We start from the raw sequence: 22,075 nt of genomic DNA, 5'->3' as shown, positions 1-22,075 counted from the left end.
CGTGCCTGCTTGTAGTCGCCGTCGCCTCTCATCGGGTGCAACATCCGTGGTGCATTTAGCGGCCTTGACTGCCGCAAAGGCGCGAACCGCCCCTGTGAGGAGGAGGCGACGACTCCGCAAGTAGCGCTTCGGCCGACGGTGAGAAAAAAAATCCTCCGTCGCATGCCCCCGCGCGAGGGACACGTGTAAATGCAGAGTATTGGGGTCGTTTGCTTCTTCCTGACGAAGGCCTGGATCCGCTCCTCGACGTTGACGCTTGGCCCCGGCTTCTCGTTCACGAAGGTCAGCGTCGGCGGCACGCTTACGACGCTTGCGTTCGGCGTCGGCAGCGCGCCGCCTCGCCGCCTTGTCTTCTGCCGACGTCGACGAAGACGATGGTACGATGTCTTGTACTGGTTCCGCGACGCTGATGTTGGATTGCGTCGCGGTACTAGTTGAAGGTCTTGCTTCCATCGCTTATCAACTGCGACCGCCGACGAACGCAAGAGAAGAGAGCGCAGGAGTTGACTGGAGTGGAGCCCGCGCCAACCCGCTTTATAGGGGGTGGTTGTATTGCGGTAACGTTTAGTGTTTGGGGGGTTGGTGCTATCACGTGTACACCACGCAGCTATCACGCCGCTAGCACGCCTCTGAGTCGCCAACGCACGCCGCTGACGAGGTAGTTTGAATGAGTCAAGGATATAAGGCGCGTTCGTAGCCTTTGATTCTGTGTCGTTTTGTGGCGCAGTGGGTAGAGAGAGCACCATGTACCTTGCGTTCCGCCCGCAGTGTCATGGGATCGACACCAGGCGCCGGTAACTGTTATTTCTTTTTCTTTTTATAGTGTAGGGGGAGGCTGGCTGCTGCGGACGCCGACGCACGGGTGACATCGTCAGTTATACAAATGCTCTGCATTTAAAATTGCTCGCGCGGAGTCTGCCGGGGTGCTGGGGGGCGTCAAATCTGAGGGTCGGTGCTGTCTATGTGCCCTGTTTCCCGTCCACCTGAATTCGGAGTAACTACAAGACCTCTCGGACTTGCTTGGCATCACCGTTCACCTCATTTGCTCCCGATTCTTTCATGCGTTACCGGTAAAGACCGATGTCGCGTGGCAATGCCTTTAGCAGGACACGATTTGATTATCACAGCATACCGGTTGGGCGCCACGCATAGTCTGCCATGAAGTGAATAGAAAGAAGACGACGCAAGGCACGCGCAGCCTATGTCATCGACACGAGCTACGGCACCGAGCCTCTCGAGAACGGAGCACGAGCTGCGCCGGCCGCCGGCCAATCGGAAGCCTCCAGCAACAGCGGCCGGAGGCAGAAGGCAATCCCGGAGAGAAGAGAGACGCAGACGTGTGGAGAGTGACTGGGATGCGCGGCGGTCAGGCGACCGGACCCTTGCCGTGTCCCAAGAGGTCCTCCACAGGCCCAACCTCCACAACATCTCCTCCGCGAGGAAGTCGTCTCGCCGGACGTCGGTAGAGGACCACGACGCCCCAAGAGAGCTGCATCGGCTATTACGCGGCAGGAGCTCGGAGTGCGTTCTACTGCTGCGGCCGTGACACGTCGCCTGGACCTCGCAACACCAAAACACCACCGCGCTGCTTCTCGAAAGTGTGGGACAACCCTGTTCCAGCAGCGAACACGTATTGTGACCTTTTTCAATTCCTGACCTCGACTGTTTCCAGTTTGTTGAACACTTGCCCGTTTGCTCTGCCTCATTCTCGCTAGTTTCTTCCTTGTTGTCTAGCTTTATATTCTTCCCTATTATTCTTTAGTGTATCTCTGTCCGTTGTGTGATTTTGATTTGGGTTTCGGGTTATCATAAACTAGTCTCGTTTCCTCAGCTTCTTCTCTTTATTAGTTCGGCGGCAGTGCACAAGGAATGCCAGCCTAAACTACGCTTGCCACCTTTTGCAGGTGAGTAATTTAGTATCAAGTTATCTACCCCACTGGTCGTATTTGATTGCACTGCTGCCGAACTCACTGCGGTGTTGTCAGTTTTTGGATAGGGAAAGACGGCGCAAGGGGAGCCAGTAGCAAGGTTCCTGAAAAAGATGTTACAGACACGAAGGACATGCGTGAGCTATTATCGGCGTTTGACAAGTTCACACGTTATCTAAGGGCGGAATTTGATCAACTGAAAAAGTCTATTTCGTTCTGCACTGACGTCTGCAATGGCGTCAAGACGGCAACCGAAGAAATAAAAAAACTGAGATAAGAGATGAATGAGCTTGTCAAGCAAAACAGGGACCTAAAAGCTGAGAATGACAGGCTGGCGAACAAGTGCGAGGACCTAGAACGATACCAACGCCTTAATAATCTTGAGATCAAAGGCATGCCAACTGACGACGACCCACTCACCGTCATCCAGCATATAGGCAAGAGCGTTGGCATCAAAGTTGATAGCACGGAGATCGACACGTGTCACTGGGTGCCCACAAAGAACTCGGACGCACAAAACATTATTGTACTGTTCCTTCACCGCAGCAAGCGAGACAGCCTATTGACAAAATGCCGGAAGAACAGAGCAAACACCTCTGTTGTGGGCATTGAAGCAAAAAATGCGATCTATGTAAGCGAGCACCTGACTCAGGCAACTAAGGCTTTGCTTTCTGCGGCGATCAAAAAGAAAAAAAGAAGTGGGATGGAAATTTGTTTGAACGGCTTCTTTCCAAGTGCTAGCACGCAAAGACGAAAAAGCAAAAAGCGTCCAAATTTCGACCCAAGCTGACCTGGACAAAATCGCGTAAGTGTAAAAAAAAAACAACAAAAGAAAACAAAACGGGACTTCAACGGGATGATTGCTACGCTATTGGCGGTGAGCGCGAACACAGGCGGCGCTGCGAAGCGCGCCTCCGTGACGTCAGCTTAGGGATTCTCGCATTTGTCGTCTGCTTCACTCAGGATCGCTCTCCCTGCTGTTTCTTTGCGCTCGGTCAACGTCTGATGGTTGTCCGCACCAGAATTGGCGTGTGGGTAACTTTTTATCATAATAATACGCTTAAAATCGCATACACTAGCTCATGGTGTCAATTAAAGTATAGGTTTGGATACCGCTACGGGAGAAACATTGCCGGCGCCACCCCATTCCTTGCGGAGCGCGAAGAGTCGGAGCTAGGCGTCACCTTCACATGTAAGCATTCGAATAAAAGGAACAGTCAGCTGCTAATAACGGACAACAGCGAAAATGGAAGACCAAAACAAATTGTAGGCCTTCAGGGCTGTCGGCTTTGGCAGAAGGCATTACGATTCCCGGTAATCATATGTAAGGTAAAACTGTTTTTGCAACCTTGCCGAACGCTGGAACGCGTTTTGTCACATCACTTTACGTTGTCAAGGCATGAAAGTTTGCCGACATGCACTATAGACTGCAAAAACTGTAGGTTGAGTTCCAAATAACCCAGTGTGTATATACGTGCGTGCTCATTCTTTAACAGGCATCTAACCAGTATGGAGGTTTATTGAGCAAAACGAGTCACGTCTTCGTTAAATTTATAGTAACACATATATATTTGTTAAGATCTGGAGGAATATTTCGGAACATTTTGCACAGCCATATCTTCCCGATATTCGGATATGCGTTATAGGAAAACTGCACTCAAGAGGCGAAGGAGGAGTAAGGGGAGGAGGGGAAAACTTTGTTTACCAATTAAATCGATCTGGTTAGTGGGCCGGGTCCTCAGTCCAGGAGAAGAGAGTAATAGTAATTTTCTTCAAATCATAGAACGCCATCCCGAGCAGAATAGGATTTGTTCTTCGTGCCTGGAAAGGTTTAAAAGCAATAAAGAGCTACTTGGAATTCTTCTTCGGTTTCGAGTCTTGTAATATATGCAGGTATACTATTTATTACGTTAGTTAGCGAGTATATCATGCCTTCAACACCCTAATCATGTCATCATTGTTCGAGTTGAGAGTCAGTTCGTTATGATAACGATATAATTACGATAGAAATTCGGAGCACAAAAGCCGCCTTCGAGTACTGTGGACCACGTTGTTTAGGGCGCGATCGCGGTGGCGTAGCACAAACCTTCTCATTGTATTTGCATGTGAATAAACAAAGCACGCTGTGGATATGCACCTTCTTGCACGCAGCCGTAATGAAAGCCAATTTGTGAAGAAGGGAATGTATGCCAGACAAAATGAAGGAAATATCCACACGACCTTTGGGAGGCTCCCAAACATCCCGAAACCTCCTAATAAGAAGTTGGTGACGGCGCAGAAAAATTAATGCGTTGGGCAGAAAAAAAAGCAAGAAACATTAATCCGATACAAGACAACAACGAAAGAAACAGAAGAAAGCCGCTTTATTTCCTGCTCTGTGCGATGACCATGTAGAGGCCGCTGCTTGGTACGTAGTATTAGACGTTTGAGTCTTCATAGGAGCATATCAAAAATACTGCAGGGAAGCCTACGCATTTTGAACACTTATCGAGAAGCTCTGATCGCTGATCCTCGCGAATGAGCAAGAAAGGGCGAGTTACACACGATCTTCTGACCGATACTCTGAAGAAAGTTGTTCTCTATCTCTTCGTGTGTTGCAGACTTGTGGGAGATACAGCTTCAAATTATTCAGATGCGTCAGAAGCTGGAAAAATAACTGAGTCGCTAGAAATACGCTTTTTAACGCACTACAGCAACGAAGCGGGCGATTTCTAGCCCAGGCACTGTTGCCCCTCACAAGCGGAGTGTAGCAGACGACAGCGGCGCGAATCCCTAAGCCGACGTCAGAGCCAGGGGGTGCCACTCAAAGATCTCACCGCCAATAGCGATATGGCGACGAACTCGGACGTTAGTGGTAACTACTACAGCACCGACGAATTTAGTCGTGAATTCTGTAGTCCTGGAACTTCGTTATCAGTCATTCATATGAACATCGGAAGTATAAAAAACAAAACTGATGAACTTACCCTTTTTGTGGAATCCTTTAATGAGCGCTACGACATCCTCGCCTTTTCAGAGACTTGAATTACAAATCCTGATATTGCGCCACGTTTGAATGGCTATCGTTCTGAGCACGTATGTCGCAAAACCAAAAGAGGCGGTGGCCAAGACATTCAGTTCAAAGTAGAACTGACTTCATAATTTTTCCTTTATCTCAGCAAATATACACGGATTGTTTGGCTGTTCGGCTATCGAAACTATTAGTACTACTATTATACCGACCCCCGCAAGGGCGAAAACGCAACATTTTAGAATTTTTCGAGATGTTCTTGTCCTCTACAATATGTGAAAAGCATTCTTGTGTTGTCTTGGGTGACATTAATATTGATCTGTGTTGTAGTGACAACTATGCGAAAGAACCGTAATTATGTAATTATGATGCTGCAAATCTTATCCACGTGCCCACACGATTAACTACGCACAGTGCTACTTTACTAGACGTATGCGCGACGAACATGCGTCCATACGATTGTCGCAGTGGTGTGCTATCATGCGACCTGAGCGACCATTTACCAATATTTTTTACTACCTTCTTTTGCTACAAACAAACACGTAAATAACGAACGGGTATATTTTTGTCGAAAAATTACTAACGAAGCTCTAGGAATATTCCTACGCTCGATTGAATCGGCGGTCTGGAACCCGCAGTAATTGATGACATCGGGCCGTCCTAGATAAAGTCAATTGCACCGTTTATCTCCGAAGTTCTGGCATATATAATAAACCTTACCTTGAGCACTGGTGTCTTCCCAAAAAAGTTAAAAGTTGCAAAAGTCACTCCCATATTTAAGAGCGGTGATCCAGAAAATCCATCAAATTAGGGCCTATCTCCGTGCTAACAACGCTATCTAAAATTTTTGAGGGTGTTATTTTGGACAGACTCGTTTCTTTCTTTTACATACACGGTATAATAACAGACAGCCAATGCGGTTTTCGAAAAGGGCGTTCGACTGAGCAGGCGTTACTTCTTATCAAGAACACAATATTAGCTAACATGGAAAATCGAAAATACATGCTTGCACTGTTCTTAGACATTAAAAAAGCCTTTGACTCCATACAGTATGACCTGCTGCTTAATAAGTTGTTCATTTATGGTGTACGTGGAATTGCCCTAGATCTTATTAAGTCCTATTTGCAACACCGTTACTGTGAATGTTGATGGTACAATGTCTTCAAAATTGATGTTGAAACAGGGTGTCCCACAGGGCTCGATTTTAGGACCGTTCCTCTTTCTTGCATATATAAATGATATTGTTTCGATACCCCATTCCCGACAACTCATACTGTATGCAGATGAAACTAATATCTTTTTTACGTCTAATAATTTTACGTCACTTGAAAGCAGCGTTAACGATTACATGTGACGCCTGTCAAACTGGCTGAAAATAACAGGTTACAATTGAATACCAAAAAACTACGTAATCATATTTCGCCCTATAAATAAAGAGTTATGCACCACTTTTAAAGTTTTGTTCAATAACCAGCTCCTTCAAAGGGTTAGAGAGCAAAAGTTCCTTGGCGTTTGGTTTCAGGAGGAATTATCATGGACAGCACACGTTGAACACATATGGATAGAATTGGCTCGAACTGTTGGCACTCTGTACAAGTTAACAACATTAATTCCGCTTTGGCTAAAAAAACTTCTTTACCGGTCTTTGTTCTATTCGAAGCTCTGTTATGGATTATTAGTCTGGGGAACAACGACGTCCGGCAATTATAGTAAAATAATTGTGGTGCAGCAGAAAGTGCTTAGATGTTTTGAAAACCATCGCGGTAACTACCAGAGTCTGCCGACATCTCCCCTGTTTTTGAAACACGATATATTAGAAGCAGACCAGCTTTACTATTTCAAGCTGCTTCAGTAAATACAACAAAATAACCTTTATAGGCCGGGCATAGATCACGATTCAGGTTATTCAATACGACAAAAAAAGAGGAGAATGCCGAAAACCAGGACAAATTATGGCAAACACACAACTGGATCTCGAACACTTTTTATGCTTAATAAATTAAATGGTAAAATAGATTTCACGCGTTCGGGACAGCACATTAAACAGCACATTAAAAATGTATTGCAGTCACTGGGTCTCCACTATACCAATTGATATTGCCTGCCATTTTTTGTTCATCTAGCTTAAATGTTCTGGTTTGTTTGTCTTGCTTTCTTTATTTTTGGGAATGGCTTTACCGTGCTTAGTGAAACATTATACACATGTGTATAATGTGTACACTGTGTCATGAGAAATGCATGTCCTATTGGTGTAACAATTTGATCAGTTGTAAGCGTTATTTTTTTGTTGGTATCGGTTGCACCACCTGCTCTATATTATGCTGTGAACTTGCTGGTATATATTGTGAATGTAGTTATTTTCTTGGTGTTCTTTTACTAGACAAGTTGCTTTAGATTTTTTTGGCAAACTTGCTCTGTACAGATACCCAAACTGTCTATATCTTTTGCGTAAAATGTACATGCAACACTGTTGAACTGCAGAGGGACAGAGTCCTCGTCAGGCGATTTATCCTTTAGTCTCTGCCTGTTTAGCACACTATGTATTTTGGTTTCTTCGAATAAAGGATTGATTGATTGATTGATTGATTGATTGATTGATTGATTGATTGATTGATTGATTGATTATTGCCCACGGAACCTGACATAGTCCCTCCAATGCGTTTAGGCGCAATACGATCTCGCCATGCAAGCTCCGAAGCCTCTCGACGTCCGAAGCTCCTCGACGTCTTCAGTGCAGTTATGGTGAGGAGGGCAGCAACATGGTCCGCCGTCAGTAGGTCTCTGCAGCCAAAACAGTCCTTGAGGATCTTGACTCCGGCATCATAGCCAACCCCCGCGAGCTTGATGCCCTCAATCGCGGTCTTAGCGGGGCCGGTCATGTACGAGCGGAGGTACTCTGATTTTCGATTTTCGTCAAATGTTGGCTTTTATTGATGGTGGCATCGAATTAGTCTTAGAATCGATCCTGTCAGTCTAGACGGTCTCCAGAAAATGGCGCAATCTGCAGCTTGGGAAGGGCGACGCGGTGAACTGGAAGGGCAGGATGGGCCGTGGATTCGATCACCATTCGACCATGCGGTGGCTCACCGGCATCAGAGCTCGAGGAACCGGCGACGATCGGGTGGTGTCCACGCGGACCCGGACTTGGCAAACGCTGTCCTCGTAGTCAAATGCTGTGGCGTAGCCGGCTTGAAAGGCCTCGTCCGTGAGTTCAGCCTGGCTATTGGCGTCCAGGGTTCGCAGCTCGGTCTGTTTCTCGGCAAGGAGGTGACCCTGAATTCGGTGCTCGGAGGCAGGGGGATCGTCGAGTAGAGCGTCAAGCGCGGCGATCGTCTCCGTGACGACGGCGCACAGGCACCCCCGAAGTCGGCGTTCATGCTCCGTAAGAGAAGGAACCGGGAGCCTGGACGCGTTTTCGGCACCAGCGTATGGCGGATCATGACCACCACGAGAACCGGACCCAGACGTCTGCTTCTCGTGACTCTCGAGCCCGAGCACGCGAGCACCGTCGATCTTCTTCTTTCATCGATTGTGCCGAAAAGGGCAGGGGCCTGCCTTCGCTCCTGTCACCCGCCCATTCCACATTCATCCCCCTCACTTGTGCACGGAATTTTCTGGCGTCCCAGCCACCCCAGCAATAGTTGCGATTACGTGTAACCGTGCGTGGCGCTTCGAAACTGCGGAAAGTTTACTGGAGGCCTGGTAGCAATGAACAGCCAATGGCTTTAAAATATCAAGAATTGACGGGGGGGTGGAGGCTGCAACGTACCTTTTATCGCGTCGGTCTTCGCGGCAGTGGCGATGAGTGACGTAGCCATAGACAGCGCCAGCAGGGCTGTCCGCGAAGCCGCCATCCACCGGGGCATGGTTGATACCTGCACGTGGTTTCATAAGAGCGCACACGGTTAGTGTCTGAAGCCTGAGTACATTCACTGAATTGAGCTGAGCGAATGGCGCGTTGTTATGGAATCGGTGCCCTTCCACCCTGAAGCAGCGATGCTGGGCGCTGCCCAAGGAGTGCTTGGAAGAAATCGTTTGTCATTTGGGATTGATGTTAGGTTTTCTTGGCTGTCAAGGCCAAACAGCGCCAGTGGTTTATATGAGCACAAATATGTGACAGTACATATTGAAAAACTGCATGAAAAGGGCGCAAGATCGTTGAAACTGGTTAATAGGGCGAGTTAAAAACAAATCTCATTGTGAAATGAACAGGTGCCCCAGGCAGGCCGGCCGCTTGGCGTGGGTTCATGCATGATGCGAAATGTATTTCAATCTATGAAGTCTGAAATCACTGAAATCCAGACTGCTATAAATGGGAACGGAAATGATTTCAAAATTCTGGCTGCCCGGATTAAAGATACTGAAAACCAATCCCGGCGAAACAATCTTGTTTTGCACAGAGTTAATGGTGAACAAAACGAAATGTGGCTGCGTTGTGAAGAGTCTAAGGGATATTTGTGGTCGCCTTCTTAATGTGAACATCCAGCCCCAAGGAATTGAGCGTGCCCATTGCGCTGGGCCTTTCCAAATCGATAGATGCAGGCCTATAACTGAAATTTTCGAACTCTAAAGAAAATTATAAAGTATTGAGCCTAGCCAACACATTTAAAGGCTCTGGCTATAGCGTCGCTGAAGATTTGCTAGGTAGCCCTCGTTTTGCGCAAAAACGCCTGATTGAGCTTGGTAACGCACAAAACCTTTCGTTTAAGTTGCGCCATGAAGATATAGTCACGAATACAAAACCTACGTATTCCACCCCTCAGGTGGCTGAGCGAAGCTGATAGAAATGCCCTAAACAAAGCGTCGAATAACTGCACCCAATCGACGTCCTTTCTGCTTGCTCATGTGCCCAGGCGTGCCTCTTGATGCATGCTCATCTAACAAAGAGTGGTTAAATTCGTCCGTAAATTGACAGCGAAATTCTACCGCTTATCACCAACTTCGACATATTTCGAAAAAGCAGACCTGCACCTCCCGTGGCGGCGGTGTACTTATCACCACTTCCCGTAATCTACGCTGCTGGCCCGTGAAAATATCCTCTGAATTGGAAATGAGCTGGCTCAGTCGCAATGTTGCTCGCCCGCGTGTCCCCATCGGGGTTCGCCATCGGGCCCCAAACAGTGACAGCTCTTTCACGCTGCTACTTCATGACGCCTCAAGCGCAATAACAGCGCAGTTCTTCTTTTCAGAGACTTTACTTCCCTTCCGTGGACTGGTCCTATCTTTCTTCCACGTTATCAAAAAAATACGGCCGCTAGCGAATTCGTTAATGTAAGCCTAACGTTTGGTTCGTCCCAACTGGTCACACAAGCAACCCTTATCACTGATCTTCCGCCGAACATTCTCAATATCCTTTTAACTGCTCGTGCTGAAAACTTTTCCACGCTCGCCTACCTGCATGGCCTTAGCGTCCACCGGGCTTTACAAGCAACATTTAGTTGCTAGTCAATCAAAAGTAGGAAAACGAAAAAGATTCCCACACTCATATCACAAAGGTGGTTGCGACGGTATAAACGAGTCTCTAAAACCTTTTTTGATAGCTTTTCCTCGGGTTTCTCACAACACTCTCTTGAATCGAAGTGGTTGCTATATAAGGGATAATTACAGCGCCTATAAATATTCCGAGCACCACACTAATTGATTGATTGATTGATTGATTGATTGTACGGTTTCACAGGCCGACGCAACAAGGCGCGCCGTAGTGGAGGGTTCCGGATTAATTTTGACCACCTGGGGATCTTTAACGTGCGCCGTAATTGCGTACACACGGGCGTTTTTGCTTTTCTCCTCCACCACTAAAGCGGCCGCCGCGGCCGGGAATCGGACCCGCGTCCTGGTGATCAGCAGCACAACGCCTTAGCCACCGCGGCGGGTACCGAGCATCACAGTAACATAGTGAGCGGGGTTCCCTTGGTTTAATGCACCACTAAAGCGTTTAAATAATAAGAAGCGTTTGCTCCCACAAAACAGACTGAAGCGCAGCCAAAAAGTTTTTACAGCTTAATGCAACAGACGAAACGTGAATTTTTTCAGCATCTCCTCCTCTACCTTCTATGTTTCCAAGTGACCCTAAGCACTTTTGGAAAATTATCAATCCATATCAATCTAACGCCATATCTCTTTGCAGTTCCTGGCTCTCCAGCTCCTGACTCTGAAGTCCCGGATATCCTGAACGCTGGTTTTGGCGGAATTTTTACTAAGGAACCTTATGGGCCGGCTTTTGCGTGTCCAGCTATGGACCCTATCATTATTAAACCATACAGAGTAGTACAGGAGATTGAGTACTAAAAACATTTATGGTTTATTGGTGTTGACGGGATTAAAGCTAAGGTATTCAAAAACACTAAACATATTTCACCGTTAAATGTTGCCAGGTTCTTCCAGGTATAGCACTCCGTACGTCTGTCTCTCTCAGCCCAAGCAACGCAGGTACGGAGTGCTGCCTGCTTCGGAAGTAACCATCATCCCGCATACCAGAGAGGCTAAACCAGGTAGGTTCAGCCATGCTGGGTAGGCTCGTTGGTAGTAAAACAGCAGCCAAGCACCAGAAAAGGATCTGGCCACCCTGTTGCGGTAGTTCGCCGACACCTCCTATGACTTCCCAAAGCAAAATTCGGCCCCCAGCACATGTAGAGCACGGCGGCGGTTGGGCCGGCGCTACAGCAGAGGGTTCTAAGAATCTCTGGATCCGGACAGGCCGCCTTTGGAAATGGATCCCTGTCTAGCGAGGGAAGCTTAGCGATGAGGAACTCGGATATTATAGGGTTAAGCGTAGAATGACGGGATGAGGGTTCATGGAGCTGGCTAGGGGGCATATTTTGGGCTTTGGAGGACTCCATGAAAAGAACGACCACGAAGTGCAATTTTTATTCCATAAGAATTAGCGGGTAACGTGCAAAATCATCTAACATCAATACGGTACGCATTTGGGCTGGTTGGTTCATGATTACGAGTGAAAAAACAGCGCTAAAAAGACAGGACAAGAAAGGACACAGGACCACGGCGCTGACTAACAACCAAAACTCGTAATCATCTAACATGTCCACACCCGGATCATGGGATTCCTAGATTTAAATAACTTTTTCAATTCCGCGCAGCATGGGTTTCGCAGACGTTTCTCGTGCGAGACTCAACTGGCCATGTCGCACGACTTGCATATTAACTTGGATTCCAGTGTGCAGACTGACGCCATCTTTCTGGACTTCGCGAAAGAATTCGATAAAGTACCCCGTAAACGCCTTCCGTTGCAACTTTCCCGGTTAATCGTACACCCCTACGTCCTAAAGTGGATCCGTAAATTTTCAAGCAACCACACTCAAGCTATCTTTGTTACAATGCTACCTCTACTTCCCTTCCGTTAACACCCGGTGTCCGGCAAGGGTCAGTACTGGGTCCGCTTTCGTTTCTGATATTTATCAACGGTCCCCCAACTCACGTATCCTGTAAAATCTGATTGTTTGCCGGTGATTGTGTTATTTACCACACTGTTTTAACGGGCAATTAGCTCTACAAAGTGATCTTAACAATGTAAAACAACAGTGCGAAGATTGGCTAATGGAACGTAGCCCCCACAGATGCAAAGCCTTCTCTTTCACCCGCCGCCGCTCCACACTTCTTGTAGGTGTGGACCATCCGCGTCCATGCGCATAACATTTACAATCGCAAAAAATCACACATGCGCCGGCAGGATTCGAGCCTGTGCCTGGTAGACCAGACAGAGTTAGTGTCAGTCGTGTTACCCAGTTAGTACCCGAGAGTCAAACGGCTTACTCCCTCGCCTGTAATGGTGCCTAGTGCCTTAGGACCTCCCAATGTCCGTCCGCGTCGATCTGCGCGCACACCACCATGAAGCGGAAATCAAACGAAATTCGATTTGAGTCGTGAGTTGCAGTTTCATTTAGGGAATAAACAAGGTGCCACTCGGGGCGCAACTTGGATGTCAATTCGAGTCCACGTGCTCCGCACCCTCGCCATCATCCACGGAGTGGAGATGCTGCCATTTTTTTACCTTATGCTATCAGTAACGTTCTAGTTGAAACAGTTAGTTCATTTAAATGTCTGGGAGTCACATCCTGCAACGATCGTTCATGGGGTTTGCATATCACGAACATGAGATCATCGGCGAATAAAACATTGGGATTCTTGCGACGTCATCTACGTAACGCATCTAGAAATGTAAAATTTTTAGCTTAAGAACTAAACTGGAATACGCTTCCCCAATCTAGAGCCCGCAACAAGCCTATCTTCAAGACGACCTTGAGTCTCTTCATAATCGTGCCGCTAGGTTTATCCATAGTTCGTACTCCCATGACGACACCGTATCTTCACTGAAGGCAGAAATTGAAATACCCCTCCTTTTCTTTCGCCGCCATATCGCCTCTTTATTCCATAAGTTTTTTCCCAGCTCGATGCGCATTCCAGTTTATTTTGTTCCCCCAGCGCACATCTCTCAACGCACTGGTCATCCCCTTCAAGTGACACGCCCACGTGCTTGCACCGTCACTTCTTCATCATCATTTTTTCCTCGCACAGCAGCTGCCTGGAATGGCCTTTCAGGCGAAATTCCTGCCATTGCTTGTACTTCCACATTCACAAACAGTATCACTAATCACCTTTCACCGTAGGACAAGCGATTGTTTTCTTATGTAATACCCCGCAACGGTTCTTTAAGGAAATGAAAAAAAAGGATACTTCAGTCTTAACGACAGAGGCGCAGCCGTTGTGATCAACCTAAATAAGCGTTACAGACGCTTCTGCGCCAACAACTAGCTACGATGATAAAGCCGTATGCATTGTTGACGAGGGCGTGGAATCAGTCATGAAGAAAGGAACAGCACAGTCTACGAATGTGGTGGGTGACTTTAACGAAAAGTTTGGTAAGAAGCAAATCGGGGAGAGGTCAGTGGCGGTGAGTATATAAGACTACTGCGCAGTATCTGTTTCGCTTTGGCCGGGTGGCTGAATCGAGTCACAGACAGACAGACAGACAGACAGACAGACAGACAGGCAGACAGGCAGACGGACAGACAGACAGACAGACAGACAGACAGACAGACAGACAGACAGGCCAAAATTTCCGCGCTTAAGTAGCCCAAGCAAGACTATCGTTTTTAAAAGAAACGTCTTTATCGTTCCGCTAAACTTTCTCAGGCCAATGCAAAGTGGGCTGCCTACAAAGCAGCTTCTGACAGCTATGTGACAGCTCTTAAAGATGCTAAAGAACATTTCGTGTCGAATGTATTACCATCCATGCTAAAATCAAATGTGAAACAATTATGACACACTATTCACCCGACGTTTAATGATTCCATCTCCCTCGTAGACATGTCTGGTGATTATGTTTGTGAAGGGGAATGTGCTGGTGTCCTTAGTGAAACATTTGTAAACAATTTTTACCATAAATCCAACAGCCCTTTGCCACACCTACCTTAGTGCAATTATGTCCCAATGCCTCCAGTGACCATGGACGCTCCCGGTATTGCCGCCCTTACAAACAATTTGAAGTTTCATTGCTGACCGGGTTATGACAGTGTTGACGTTAAATTTTTGAAAACTGCAACTGCGATAAGCTCAATCATATTGGCAAAAACGTTTCACCAAACACTCGCTCAGTCTACGATGGGAAATCCTGGATGGAAATGAAAAATCGGGAAGGTGGTTCCTATCTATAAATCCGGAAATAAATGTTCTCCTTCTACCTATCGCCCTATTTCCCTCACTAGCACCTGCTGCCAGCTTCTAGATCATATCATATTCACAAACCTCGTAAACTTCCTTCAGTTAAACTCATTTTTCACTCCAGCGCAACACGGGTTTCGTAAAACATACTCCTGCGAAACACAGCTGATATCCTTCACTGAAAAATTGCATATTATCATGGACAGCTCATCTCAAGCTGACAGCATTTATTTGGATTTCTCTAAAGCATTCGATAAGCTCTGCAATCAACTTCTGCATCACAAGCTAACTAACCAAAACCTTGATAAAACGTGTTTGAATCTTTGAATCTTTTCTGACCCGCCACACTCAATTTGTTCATGCTAAAGAGCGCACTTCAGCGAAGTGCGCTCTGGGATCCCGCAAGAATCTGTCATTGGGCCCCTCCTATTTCTTATCTAAATTAATGACCTGTCTTCCAGTGTATGCTCTAATATTCATTTGTTTGCAGACGAGTGTGTGATCTTTCGTGAGATTAATTGTAGTGATGACACCAGAATCCTTCAGTCCGATCTAACCACTGTTTCTAACTGGTGCCAAACTTGGCCGATGGAAGTAAACATTAACAAATGTAAGCTTATCCATGTATCCCGAAACCCTAGGCATCGTTCAACTTCACTTTAAAACCAGTTACATGATATAAGTACCTTAGAGGTCACAACAACTAACCTCAGCTGGTCAACACATATCAGCAACCCTAAGATCATGATAGGGTTATTTGCGGGGTAAGTTTTATAGAGCCCCATCGTCACTAAAATTATCGCTTTTCAAATCCTTTATACGCCCCAGGTTAGAGTACGCAGCATCGGTATGGCATTCAAGCCATGAAAATCTAATTGCATCTCTCGAGCTTGTTCACAATAATTCCGTTCGTTTTATCATAGCAAACTATAACCGTACTGCCAGCATATCTTCAATGAAAAGCAGCCTTTCCCTTCCCTCTTTATCACCACGCAGGAAACTTTTCGGTTAATTGTGCTCGACAAAATATATCATCATTCTATCCTGCGCAGCGAACTGTTACCCCAACCACTATTTCTCATCACCTTGATCACCGTCACAAGGTGGGCGTTAACAAAATCTGCTACTCAGTCATTCTTGCCACGCTCATCCCGAGAATGGAACTAACTTCCAGCGGAAATTGCCGCTATCACTGATAACCAATTGTTCCGAGATGCCCTAGCCAGTACTGTGTATGCACGAAATATCTGGTGTTTTATCTTTGCTTATGTGACCACATTGTTGCGATAATACTAATTTTCGTCTTTTCATTTCTTTTTTATGCACACATCGTTATGTAATTATGCTACTTCATTTTATACCTTTTTTGTACCACTCCCCTCTGTAATGCCCTTGGCCCTAAGGGTATAACAAATAATAAATAAAAAACAAACCAGGACCTCAAGAATTATTCACTTATCAGCCTACTCTCAGTTGTTTACAAGACGTTTTCCAAAGGTATATTTAACCGCATTAGAGACAGCCTGAATTCACAACAACCCAACAACAACCCAGACACCTGGGCGACGAAACTGTCATGAACCCTATGGTGGCCGGACATCGGTGCCCAGGTGTCCTGCTGCAGACGGCTGGCTTTGGTGGTCTTCATAGCGGTGGCCGAGTCGTGGCTGCAAACGATCAAGTGCAGCGGAAACGGTGAGGCTGGCGCCCCTGAGAGCAAAAATCCCGTGGTCTTACCACATGTACACAGAGTGGCGCACAGGACAAATGTAGCCAGTAGGCACGGAGTGCCAGTAAGGTTTTCGGCTCCTCGCAAGTTGGCTAGCTTGTGCCCCAAGATCCTCAAAGGATCAAAGAAGTCCACATCATGCCTAAAGAAGCATACTGCAGAGTTTGCGCGATGCGCTACTGGGGTTGTATACTCTGTACCACTCATTTGCGGGAAGGTATACGTAGGCCAGACCGGCAGTTGTGTCAATGATTTCTACAGTGAACATCAGCTTTCAATGAAAAACAAGACAGAGTGGCATCTTCACACCATTGCCTCCCCTCTAAACTCAAGGCATGTCAGCCGCTGTTGAATGAAGCAAAAGTGGTGACACAAGCCGGGAACGAGTCGCTCGCGAGTTTATAGAATCCTTTTGTATCGGCAAAAACCATGAAAATTGTGTGAGCGAGCGATCCATTACGTTTTACGGAAACGAGTTTTAATTATTGAACAGTATGGGGCATCGATAAGAAAAAAGAAAAAAAAACTTGGTGCCTTTTCACACTGTCAAGAAGGATTACATGAGGAGCTGGACGCAGTACACATAATGCACGAAGCAAAACACGTTTGTTCGTAATTTGCGGTCGAGCAACTTGTACTTCGCCCAATAAAAATTTGAAGGACTCGAGATTTATTTTAGTGCACAAGCATGGAGCTGTCTGTTTCCCTCCCGCGTCGTAGGCATCTTACTGTCTGCGTAACACACCAACCTAATCAATCAATCAATCAGAATTCCACCCCCAACAAGATCACGCATAAACCGGCGCATGCCTAGGCGTGACATAAATGGACGAAAATGCAGTGGGGAAAGCCCTTCATGCTGAAAAAGAATTATGGGCTCACGTCGGCGTTCAAAGCGGAAAAGGGGCTCTGGTAACGCCTGATAAGGGCGCGACCGACGTTATTTCCGATTGCGCGGCGTCTGAAAGATGCAACCGTGGTGGCGAGGGGAATAACACTTGTTAAAGCGGTCTTGGCGGTGGCGAGGAGGAGCGCCGTAGCGGCGCCGAGTAAATTGGCTCTACCGGAATGAAAACTGGGGACATATGCTGCTTCGCAGTAAAAAATGGCTACTTTGTGCGCATGGGCAGTAAATGGTATATACACATGCTAATCTTTTCAATTAAGCTAGCTGTGAGTCTGCGCCCGTCCTGTCCCCTTTGTACAAGTCCTGTCTTTGACGCGCAGTTTTAGATGCGAAGCATCTCATGCTGTGTCCCTCCCTCCCTCGTTGTCGTTGTTGTCCGCCGTCCACACTCCACTGCGCATGCGCGTCTCTTCAGCCTCGCAAGCGTTCGGGCTGACGTCAGCGCAGTCACTATAAAAAGAAATAATTAGGCGGCGCCCGGTTTCGATCGCACGACTCTCTGGCCGCAACGGGAGGCACGTGGCGCTCTTCCCACTGCGCTACCAACCGAAACGGGAGCTCGTGCTACGAACGCGCCTTATGTCCTTCACTCGTTCAAACTACGTCAAGAAGCTACTGATACAACGAAGGCACGCGAAGCTGAACGTCAGCGGAAACGACCAACTGAAAACTAATGGGAACTTCAGTCGACCCCACGGCTGTTTGGTATACTATCCTACGGGAAGATGGTGTAATTTTTTCAAATCTTAAAATGCTGTGCCAACTAGTCCAACAACATGGGCATACATATCAATAAACGTCTAGCCGAGCAGGCGACTGACTAGCTGCGCGGGCGCCAGCTTTTTCAGGGGGCATCCCGGAAGCAGGACTAAGTAACAGGTGCAGTGAAAATGCTGCAGGGGTAAGCGGTATTGGCGTAGGTCAACTGTATAGCGCAAAGGGAAAGTCCCGAACTTAGCATACAGGGCGCACAGAAGCTTAGAAAGGGGCGTGAGATAGCAATGCAGGCGAGCGAAGAAAGAAGCGACGGTCGCCTTGTGACCGATGCTTACCCGAAACCTAGGAAAGAAAACCGAAAGGAAAACGGACGAGTGGCTAAGATTAACTATACACAAACATTGATGGGGGCAGAGCACGGAAAAATGGTTAGAGGTTCACAGTCAACTAGAAAAAGAAAAAGAAACGAAGTGTATGCCTTTGCAGAATTTTTTCTTCCAGATTTATTTGATTGGTTGAATTGTGGGGTTTAACGTACCGACGCAACGCAGGCGGTGAGGCGCGCAGTAGTGGAGGGCTCCGAATTAATTTTGACCACCTGGGAATCTTTAACGCGCACCGAAATCTCGTACACACGGGCGTTTTTGCTTGTCGCCTCCATCAGAAAAGCAGCCGCCGTTCTTCGAGATTTTGGAGAGCCACCAGTAAGGCATCAGTACATATGGCAAGGCGAGAGTAAGTACTAGAAAAAAGGCAGGGGTCGGCGTGCTTATTCAACAGGGAACCAATTAGAATAACTGCGAGCAACATTTGTGGGTTAAGGGAACGATAGCGGGAAGAGAAACGCTTTGGGACTCGCCTATTTCTTGTCAGGGTTAGAGACAATTAAGAATAAAAACTGGTAAGCTGCATTAAGCGGGACCACGGAATCAGATCTTACTCCGTGAGCGGGACCTCGATCAGTGAACACAATCGGGAGGGGTGATCTAGTGGGAGACATGAGTGACCACATTGTAGACCAGGACGGATACTCAGACCGCACTGGTAAGCTCGTACTAGATGTGTCTGAAGGACGTATTCTTATTGTCTGAAGGACGTAAACAGTACGTCTCGAGGACGTAAAAACGAAAGAACAAATATGAGGGACAAATTACTTGGCAACGAGGGAAAAAGCAGTCCGGTATAGGTTAGAACATCCGTTAGCTTTCCCGCGTGCGTTCACAATGTCAACTTTCACATTGTGAACTTTCGTGTGGACTTTCACAAGACAACGCAAATTTTGCGCTTGTCTTGCCAATGTCCGCTGTGTATTTTTCGTCTTGAGCAAGCAGCCAGCGCAGTCCAACACGAATCATTGCAAACTTGCAGTGTCCGTCATCGAGGGCGCAACTAAACCCTTTTCGTCCTCCCAATGTACGTCCGTTGCCTGCGCAGCGAGGGATCAGTACTTTACCCAGTATGTTCCCGCGATTCCGGCTTCTGGACGTCATGGCGTGCGCCATGTCAGCAGCCTCCAGGGAGGCCGGGCAGCGTGGCCAAAAGAGGGTTTGTGCGTGATAGTAAAGCATGTTGCTGGGATAGTTGGTGCTTATTCAACAGGGAACCAATTGCGACCTTGTTGGCATGGATTGTGTGCACGTTTACCATCCATCGGGCCGCGGAAAGGTACGGCCGCCCTAGCGGCTCGGTATGCGTCCCAAAGACGACATGGGCGGACTCCGATTGCGCCACCTGGAAAGCGCAATCACCTTCGCGCTACGGAGCGCCTTGTTGGCTACGCGTTCCAGTTGGCTGCATATGGTACTTCGAGAAACCACGTGAAACCCCGCCGCTGCCATTACACGGACAGAAGCTTCTGTCGGTGCGATTACACGGACATCAACTCAGAAAAACTGGACTCACAATCCCGGCTTGACCGCAGCTCCCGTGTTGGTGCCTTGCTTGCACAGTGGAAGCTTACCTGTGACCACTCTTATCTCGCGAGCCTCCCGGAGCAAGCTGATAGAGATGCACTGCACTGAAGAGGCCGCCACGTGGAAGCCATGTGGAGTGTGCGAATTCATACCTTAATCGTGCGCATCTCATTTGTTTCGGAACTTCTATGCAAGGGACCTGCACAGCAACCCAGGAAAAAGTACAAAAAAACGACAACTTTCCTCAAAAAGAGACTAAAGGAATAACGTGTAGCGTCCACTGACGTCGCTAAGAGGTTGACAAATACCGACCGTATGCCGCAACAAGGTGCGCATCAATCGATTAACCTGATCTCTCAAATGGCGTATTCGGTTGGGCGTTTACGAGCGCACTGGAGTGCTCTGAAAAGCGGCCGCGCCTTCGGTTGGTAGAATTCGAGCGCGCGAACTACCTTCGGTTAGTTCTTTCGGAGCGTTAGCGTCCGACCCGGAGCGCTCCCGACCGCTCTGACTTCGAAGTGAGAGCGCGGCGCGATCTTGCCGGGAGGACGGGTCACGTGACACAAAACGGCGCGGTTTACCACGGCCAAACTGAAGGAGCGGCGGGCGCGGCCGGCCGTGGGTTTACCCGGGGGCTTCCCGCGCTGGCTGCACGGTGGCGATACAGGCGCGCTGCTTCGAGATTGCCGATGCATTCGACTGGTACGCTGCCTCTCGCGCTCTGATTGCGAGCCGCCTTGGCATCTGGAGAATCTGAGTCAGAGGACCGGAGCGGCCAACCGAATACGCCAAAAAAGAAAATGGGAATGATGTGGGAGGGACAGGCGCACCCTGAACCTTCCTAAGCTGGTTGTCCACAACCCATCTCGTAAGATGACTGTCAAAGTGCGGTGAAACTTCGGCACATTTATTCGAGGACAAGAAAGGGCCTGAAAATAAAACATTACAAACTCTTGTGCGGGCAACGATAGACAGCCTAAGACTTTGCCGTTTGTGCGCGAATTCTCCGGGCTCTTTCGGCACAATACTTCGAAATATCTTGGTGATTGCCTAAGGGTACTTTGAGATAAGCCGCCTGCTCAGCTGACCGCGCCAATCTGTAGAAGATATGTGGGGGTTCCTTCACCCACTCGCCGTACCATAGTCCGACAAACTTTTTTGTTTTGCTGGGCTACCTGTCATATCGCAGTAAAGGCAACATTATAGGCGTGAACCATTACTTTCACCTCCCAAGATTCGAGGCGAAATCCTTGCAGCGGAGAACTGGATGATTTTGGCTCAAGGTAAAGCGACGACAGGAGTGACGACGACAGGGCGCAGCCTGCCGCACTAATAATGCACTCACACGCACAGGAGGGGTCAGCTGATGCCTTACCATGATGCCTTACAGAGGTGGAAGACCGTTTTCACTTCGTCTAGAGTTGGTTTTCCCATTCCTACGTGTTCCAGCATTTTGAAAAGGAAAAAGACGTCATGACAGAACTTGTCGAACGCCTTCTCGAAATCTACCTGCAACATAGCAAGCTTTCTGAAATCCGTATCACGCGGTTCCAAGACACTGCGTGCCATGTGTATGTTAGTAAATGTTCTTCTTCGCCTGATACCGAATGTTTAATGAGACCCAAAATAAGTCTTCATGATAGACTGGGGCCTCTTACCTCTTACACTGGAACTTCCTGACAGACTGGGGCCTCTTTCGGTTGGACATTACGTGATCAGGAATCACTTCTGGCGTTTTCACCTCCTCAGCCGTGACCAACGAATTTCGAAGCTCTCTTTCTTTCGTTTTTCTTTCTTTCTTTCTCTATGTATTTATTTATTTAAGCTTGACTTCTGTTCAACGCTCCAATGCTACCTTTTCCACATCTTGTTTCAAACTCCCCCAACTGTGAAGGAAAGTTTGACATCCGCCTAAATGCAGCCATACAACTACAAAGGAAAGCTATACAGCTTTCTCGGAAACTTCGCAGTCGAAGAAAAATTCGTCCTGGTCCTGGATTCTAACCCGGGACCACTGCTTAGCCGGAGCAGTCGCTCTACCAACTGAGCTTACCAGGAGGCTAGTCGTTAGTAGCGCGAAAGCGAATTGATCAACAACTCGAAGTGAAGGACAGGTGTTAATCGACTAGATTTAGCGGAAATCCCCAAGGTTGAGTAAGTTTCTCTGGAGGAAAGTTTGACATCCACCTAAAT

At 47.6% G+C, this 22,075-nt stretch overlaps 1 protein-coding gene across 1 annotated transcript in view; it reads right to left on the bottom strand.

Annotated features, from left to right (window-relative positions):
• Positions 1–22,075, bottom strand: part of LOC144161000 (uncharacterized) — a 121,331-nt gene that overhangs the window by 89,807 nt on the left and 9,449 nt on the right. The window contains exon 2 of the mRNA XM_077692068.1: positions 8,708–8,813. Within this exon, the coding sequence (XP_077548194.1) occupies positions 8,708–8,804 (97 nt within the window). The 5' untranslated portion in view covers positions 8,805–8,813. The remainder of the gene's footprint in view (positions 1–8,707; positions 8,814–22,075) is intronic.

This window comes from Haemaphysalis longicornis, unplaced genomic scaffold, assembly GCF_048455015.1.
Source record: "Haemaphysalis longicornis isolate Haplotype H1 unplaced genomic scaffold, Haemaphysalis longicornis Haplotype H1 scaffold_11, whole genome shotgun sequence".
NCBI lineage: Eukaryota > Metazoa > Arthropoda > Arachnida > Ixodida > Ixodidae > Haemaphysalis > Haemaphysalis longicornis.
Note: the sequence above shows the minus strand (reverse complement) of the source record. Positions and strands in the feature narration are given on the sequence as shown.